The sequence below is a fragment of the Berghia stephanieae genome, chromosome 1 (assembly GCF_034508935.2).
Source record: "Berghia stephanieae isolate SIO BIC M18660-M18661 chromosome 1, UCSD_Bste_1.3, whole genome shotgun sequence".
Taxonomy (NCBI): domain Eukaryota; kingdom Metazoa; phylum Mollusca; class Gastropoda; order Nudibranchia; family Aeolidiidae; genus Berghia; species Berghia stephanieae.
In genome coordinates, this window is record NC_088360.1 from 18,169,906 (window position 1) to 18,177,405 (window position 7,500).

The following is a 7,500-nucleotide window of genomic DNA, read 5'->3' on the forward strand; positions in this document are numbered from 1 at the left end:
TTGTTCAACGAGTTAAAACTTAGCTGTCTGGCTATCTTTAAAAAATGAGAAAGTAAGCGTTACCAATCATTGAACACTCTCGTCCATTTCCGGTGAAACCAGGCTTGCATTGACAGCTTTCCTTGAAGGTCAAAGTGTTCTGAACACATTCTGCATGGCGGTCACAAGAATTGCATCCTGGATCTGAAAACAATGTAGAGGATATGTTATTTTATCACATGTCCGTTTCTAGTCTATAAAAATGTTACTATTTATTGTAAATAAAAGGACATCATAATACCAACCGTACTGATTTATTACTTTTTGCTGCCAATTGGACATTGTGATATTGGAGCAAATGTTGAATTTCAAACTAAAAATTCTCTGATAGTAAAAACATTTTTCTTTTCATTTGTATAGAAAACTTTAATTAACCCTGAACATGGAAACTGTTTTGAAACCTTCCAAATCGTTCAGATTGAAAAGTCAATTACGTCGATGGATATTTGAAGTAAAAGTTTTCAGACCAAACAGAAAAGAAAAAAATCAGAGGAAGGCAGAACAGCATGGAATAGAGTTTGTTTGACATTATTAGACGTGGTCATCATGGTATGTTGTAATGTAATAATAAAATTAAAGTATTCCCTATCGAATCAAAGAATAACACATAGCAGAATTGTAAATGTGTGCTTGCTTGAGTGATCCGATCTTAAATATGCATTTATCGTATGGGAGGGGAGAGAATAATTCTTTTAAAAAAAATAAATCGCTTTTTATCAAGAAATATGTTTATAGCAACATATCAGATAGATACAGAAAACTGACACTAAAGATCCAATAATTCTTCGAAGTGGACTGCAATTGATAGATAAAACTTTATTGGATTCTATACATACCGACAGATTCACACGAGTATCCGTCTCCACTGAAGTCATCAAGACATTCACACACGTATTCCCTCAGCACATCGTCATAAACACACTGGGCATTTTCACCACAGATATCAGCATTTCTGCAGTTAGTTTCTACAACATGGCAAGAGAGGCAACAATATAAGTTGTGGCATTCACAAACAAAAGAAAGAAAAAAATAGAGTCTGACCTTTTTTTACTTTAAATTGTTAATCAGGCGAGGAAATAATGGATTAGCTAATTTTATTGAATTGTGGTCAATTATTTTCCAAACTACCCCCAGAGCTTATCAAAGGTTAAATGAATGGGTGTATTTAAGGCCTCTCTACAATTTTATTGAATTGTGGTCAATTATTTTCCAAACTACCCCCCTTCAAGAAAAGGGTGATAAGGCTCTCAAATGCTGTAGTTTAGCTCAAGGTTTAACTCGTATTAGATTATGGGTGCTGATTTTAAATTTGGCAGCGCTAGCACTTTCTTGGAGCGATTTATGAAACATTTAGCTTTTGGTAATAAATATGCTTTTAAAAATTGGATAACGTTTCCACATTAGGAGCATATTTATTTATGGCCCGAGTATCGCATTGGCGCACGCTGTGTATGAAATTTTACTCTATTCTCATGATCAGAGGTATTTTTCTTTTGCTACAAAGACTTCCATTCTCTGGAAACAATATTCTTAATTACGTCTTCATTAAATGAAGATGTTAATAACTTTGGGCCTTCAAAAATGAATTTAGAAATTGGTAAATCTCGTCCTGCGTTTAATATACATATTGTGTAACTTTGAATGCATTGCTCGCAACTGTATGTTAGTTAGTACCATAGGTTTGGATAATTTCGGAACATAGATAATTTACAGGAAAAGAAAAGCAACGTAAATAACATCTATTCTATATTGGTGTTATTTTTTGTTAAATTTACTTCTCCCTTTAAAAAAATGAAGTTGTTAAATTCATATGATCTAACTGTTAGGAACACAGCAACTTAGTTCATACAAAAGAAATCCATTAAAAAATTGAGCATAGCAACATTTCAAGCAGATTTATCTTATTGTTTTAGCATTTTAGTAAAACATCATGCTTCAATAATCAACAAATAATACGATACGATTTTCAGAAATAAACGTGGCACAACTACAAAACATTATTTTTTTTCATTTTGACACAAAAATAGTTTACATACCATAATCGTCAGATTAAGATGATCCATATATAGTCAAAAAGTCATAAACCCGAGACTTCTTAGAAGTTTTAGTTTTAAGACTGTTTTGACAAGTTTGGCGTTATTTTATCCTTTCGACCCAAAGAAAAAAAACTAGCCTGGGCCAAATGTAATGATGTTTTGTCATTCCACAGCATTGAGATTTTTGACAAATTCGTGCAAGTCAAATTAGAAAACCAAAGTACCTAGTTGATTTGGTAATTATATCTTTTTGACTTTTGGATTTCTTTAGCATATAAGTAACCCAAAACTTACCAACAACTGAGCACCTTTGTCCATCACCTCTAAATCCAGTGTTACATTCACATACGCGTTCATTGGCAGCCGGATCGAACACACACCTGGCATTTGTGTCACACACGTACGATCCACAGAGAGCAACTTCGGCTGAAAAGATAGGTCAATCATTGAGATATTTTTTTCTTACTACCAGGAGCACGTATTGAACAATAATAAATAATATTATTAACAACTTCAAGGGAAACAACTTAATTATACAAAGAACTTTTTTTGGCTCAAACACTCCTGTGGCTATCAACAAACAAACAAACAAACCAAACAAAAACAATGTTAAACAATTGTGGGATGTGTAAAAATCCTAAAAGTAAAGTGCAATGGTTTTCTTGCATCTTGCTTAAATATAATCGTCATCATCATTACCAGCAGCAACACCATGATGATGCTTATCATTGTCGTCGTCGTCGTCATCATCATCATCATCATTATTATAATCATCATCATCATTATCATCATTATCTTCATCATCATCATCATCATCATCATCATCATCATCATCATCATCATCATCATCATCATCATCATCATCATCATCATCATCATCATCATCATCATCATCATCATCATCATCATCATCATCATCATCATCATCATCATCATCATCATCATCATCATCATCATCATCATCAACGATGTATCCACAACGTATTTATAAATTGTTATGGTCTGTTGATATTTATGCGTACATTCCATTCTTTAAGCATATCCCTTAACCAAACCTCACGCTGGCAGGTGCGACCATCTCCTCTGACCCTAGAGTTACATTGACATATTATATGTATAGTATATTTCATTTTTAACACTTACATGGACATGTAAGACAATCGCCTCTGCAACCAGAGCTACATTATTATTAATTATTATTATTATTATTATTATTATTATTATTATTATTATTATTATTATTATTATTATTATTAATTATTATTATTATTATTATTATTATTATTATTATTATTATTATTATTATTATTATTATTATTATCATTACTATCAGTATTATTATCATCGTTATTACTACTATTTTAATTACTTTTTGCCCCTATTACAAGAGCTGTAACCTAACAATAATTGCCTATTTGGACAATAAAGATTATTATTATTATTATTATTATCATCATCATCATCATCATCATCATCATCATCATCATCATTATTATTATTATTATTATTATTATTATTATTATTATTATTATATTATTATATATTATTATTATTATTATTATTATTATTATTATTATATTATTATTATTATTATTATTATTATTATTATTATTATTATTATTATTATCATCATCATCATTATTATTATTATTTTTATTATTATTATTATTAATATTAATATTATTATTATTATTATTATTATTATTATTATTATTATTATTATTATTATTATTATTATTATTATTATTACATTGACACATAATCTATATAATAGAATTCAACATTAACATTTACGTTGACCATCTCCTTTGTACCCAGAATTACATTGACATTATTCTATTTATTAGAGAATTCATCATTATAACTTACGTTGACATCTACGACCATCTCCTTTGTACCCAGAATTACATTGACATTATTACATTTATTACAGAATTCATCATTATAATTTACGTTGACATGTGCGACCATCTCCTTTGTACCCAGAATTACATTGACATTATTACATTTATTACAGAATTCATCATCATAACTTACGTTGACATGTACGACCATCTCCTTTGTACCCAGGATTACATTGACATTATTATATTTATTATAGAATTCATCATTATAGCTTACGTTGACATATACGACCATCTCCTTTGTACCCAGGATTACATTGACACCTGTAGCTGCCGGGTAAGTTCTGACAACGAGCATTTCTGTCACAGATATTCTGTCTGCATTCATCAACATCTGAGGAATTAGAGTCAAACTATCAAGAAGATTTAAACAAAACTAGATTAACATACTATAATAATACTAAGCTATTAGAAGCTGTGGGATGTAAAAAAAGTTATAAATAAAAATGAATATAACAGCTTTAAAAAAGAATAAAATAAACACGAAACTTTTCTGACTCTAAACCATCTTTCAGCCAATAACAACAACAACAACAAAACAATTTAAAAATAAAAACATTACTTAAAAACCCCCCAAAAAGACGATAGAAAATATAATAACAATGATAATATTTTTATTATATTCATTTTTGTTTATTACTATTAACGTAAACTTGGAGGTGGCTACGAAACCGTCCTTAGAGCTGAGGAAGACTTTAGAAGCTGGGTTGACGAAATAAATTTGGAGGTGTAGCCATATGCTACTAGTACTACTACTATTAATCTACCATAATCAGTTCTAAATAAGTGTGTATCCAAAGGACCATTGTTTATTCGGTTTCTGTTGCTTGAAACGGACAACAATAGTTGATCGCTACCCTTTAGATATGACTTGTCGATTATAAACTACTTTTACCAAAGCCAAATTCGATCCAGCGATTTATTTTCAATGGAGAGGTGAGTCTCCATGTTTAAAAACGCTTTGAAAACCAGCGGCTCCACATATGTAGATAACACAAGGTACCTGGGGAGGCCTTCCGAAAGCTCCTACATCCCCAGTATTCTTGGGGTTTTTTTAAATAATGTTCTGGTTGGAGGGTTGGGAGGGGGGAAACTTTTAAATAAAAAGTCTCCCCCCTCCCACCCCCACCCCCAACTAGAACATTATTAAAAAAAAAAGGTTCCCCCTCCCAAACCCCCTACTAGAACAAGAATACTGGGGATGTAGGAGCTTTCGGAAGGCCTCCAGGTACCTGTATGTCAATATGTCACTAAATACTATTTAAAAGGTCAGCTTTTAAATAGAGCAATATCCACTAAATGCGCTCAAAATGCCTAAGAAGTCTTAGTCAACCTAATGTCTAAGACGAGATATGAAATCTCTCTACATAGACAACACTTTTACCGTTTAGGTACTTGTTTTACACCCGATCCTGGTGAACATAATATGTGGAAAAAAGAGAATATTTTAAGGTCTTAACTTTGCGCCGCACACAGCGGGACTCAAACCGAAACATAAAGAATACAAGCTGAATACCATACCACTAGACCACAAAGCCACTTATTAAGCATAACATTATTTAATAACACCCGTTGCTCTCCCTTAAAAGCTGTTTGTTTGTTTTTTTAGTAACTCTTCTTTTGAAACAATGACTTATTGTTTACAGCGAGACAAGCTGGCGCTGATATGACCTAAATGTGTTGTAAGCGCCATAAAACTTAAAACCCTTAAAAACAAACAGCGAGGCAAGCCCTACAAACCTAAGCAAGTTGCTCCGTTGCCATAGTAACCAGATGTACAAACACATTGATGACTGTCTCCTTTGGTGACACACTCAGCGTTCTTGTGACACTGTTTCCCCAAACTGGCACATGGATCGGAATCTGGAAAAAGTGAGAAAATTATATTACTATCTATATGAACCTTTGTGACATAAAGTTGTATTGATTATGGTATATTTCTTAATAGTGTAGGTACACTTTCATTGAATGTCTCTTTAGCTTCTTGCTATTGAATTCTATATCTTTTTGATCCATTCTCTATCTCATCTCATCTCCTTTCCTCTCTCTCTCTCTCTCTCTCTCTCTCTCTCTCTCTCTCTTTTTCTCTCTCTCTCTCTCTCTCTCCCTTACTCTCCCTCCTCTCTCTCTCTCTTATTATTATTTCTTTTTTTTTCTCTATACCCCTTTCTCTCTCTTACTATAGTCTTCATCTCACTATCTATCTATCTATCTATCTATCTATCTATCTATCTATCTATCTATCTATCTATCTATCTATCTATCTATCTATAAAATATTTCAACAATAATTATGATCAACTTCTTCAATATTGTTTCGAACACTCACACTAATCTTATAGAAATATGTTATAAATAGCTCCTTTTATCAAAAAGTTGAGCACTATTATTTCACGGGTTTTTTTTTTTTTTTTTTTTTGATTTTTAAAATAATTTTATATCTAACTATCCATCTATCTATCTTAGATAATTGGGAGGAAAACATTGATATTAAAAGTGCAAAAGTAAACATCCTGCAAGACAATTAGAATTATATTGGTGAAAATGAGAAATACCATTTTCAACCCACAACATGTAAACCAAATAGATGTAGTGATGAGTCATATCGAAACAGGTCAAAGATCGAGATTGAAGGATTGACAACTCACCGAATCTCTAATCCAATGGAATCGAGTGGTCTATGCTTTGAAAATGAATAACTTGTAACAAGAATTGCAGAGCGAAATTGAGTAAAATGTAAAGAGTGTACTATCTCGTACAAGGCATCGTTTCTCTCTATCCGGGGCTTTGATGTCACCCAGGAAAGACAAATATTTAAAAATTTGGCCAGAAAACCCGTCCTTGAAATATTGATCTTAATCCCCATCTTAGCAAAGATTATGAAACCTGGGACCTCGCAACTGGTTAAAAAGAAACCCAATCGAATCCTTCGATCAACAACGACATTCGCCTCTTTAAAGCATGCTGTAGTGACTGGGCAATAAGTATCCTATAATTTCATGACAATGCTGTAGACCTTAGGATATGAAAGCAACTTAATGAAATTAACGAGTATGCAAGTTTGAGCTATGACGTTGCCAAAAAAATGGACAATTCATTACCAACCCCACTCTGCGCCTTCCTGACTTTAAAACGGCCAATAGAAAACACCGGGTCACCGCGAACCGACTTAGAACCAACCATTGGTCGCAGCAAAGAAAGCCTCTATCGATGGAGACTCATTGACTCACCAATCTGCCAATACTGCAAAGGCGCACGTCAAACCATCGATCATCTGGTCCTGCAATGCCCAGTAACAAAATTAGAAGGGGGGTACGAAACAATCTTTGAAGCCGGAGATGACCTGCATCATGGATCGACAAACATAATTTGGAGGTGTAGCCATACGCTACTACTACTAGTTAAGACGTACCTCCAGCTAGTCCAACCTTTGAAGTCATGGCATATCTAACCACCCTCTGTTCCTGGTTATATCTGACGTAGTGTTTGCCCACCGAGAGTCTAACGGTGTCGGGACCTTGA

General features: G+C 32.9%; 1 protein-coding gene across 2 annotated transcripts in view; it reads right to left on the reverse strand.

The window, feature by feature from the left end:
• The window catches only part of LOC144969421 (nidogen-like), a 54,286-nt gene that overhangs the window by 13,907 nt on the left and 32,879 nt on the right, over positions 1-7,500 (reverse strand). For both annotated transcript variants that reach the window (XM_078908538.1, XM_078908534.1), the window contains exons 10-15: positions 7,391-7,500; positions 5,720-5,842; positions 4,197-4,313; positions 2,370-2,501; positions 876-1,004; positions 64-183 (exon numbers count right to left, since the gene is read on the reverse strand). The exon at positions 7,391-7,500 is cut by the window's right edge and continues 109 nt beyond it. In XM_078908538.1, the coding sequence (XP_078764664.1) occupies positions 64-183; positions 876-1,004; positions 2,370-2,501; positions 4,197-4,313; positions 5,720-5,842; positions 7,391-7,500 (731 nt within the window). The remainder of the gene's footprint in view (positions 1-63; positions 184-875; positions 1,005-2,369; positions 2,502-4,196; positions 4,314-5,719; positions 5,843-7,390) is intronic.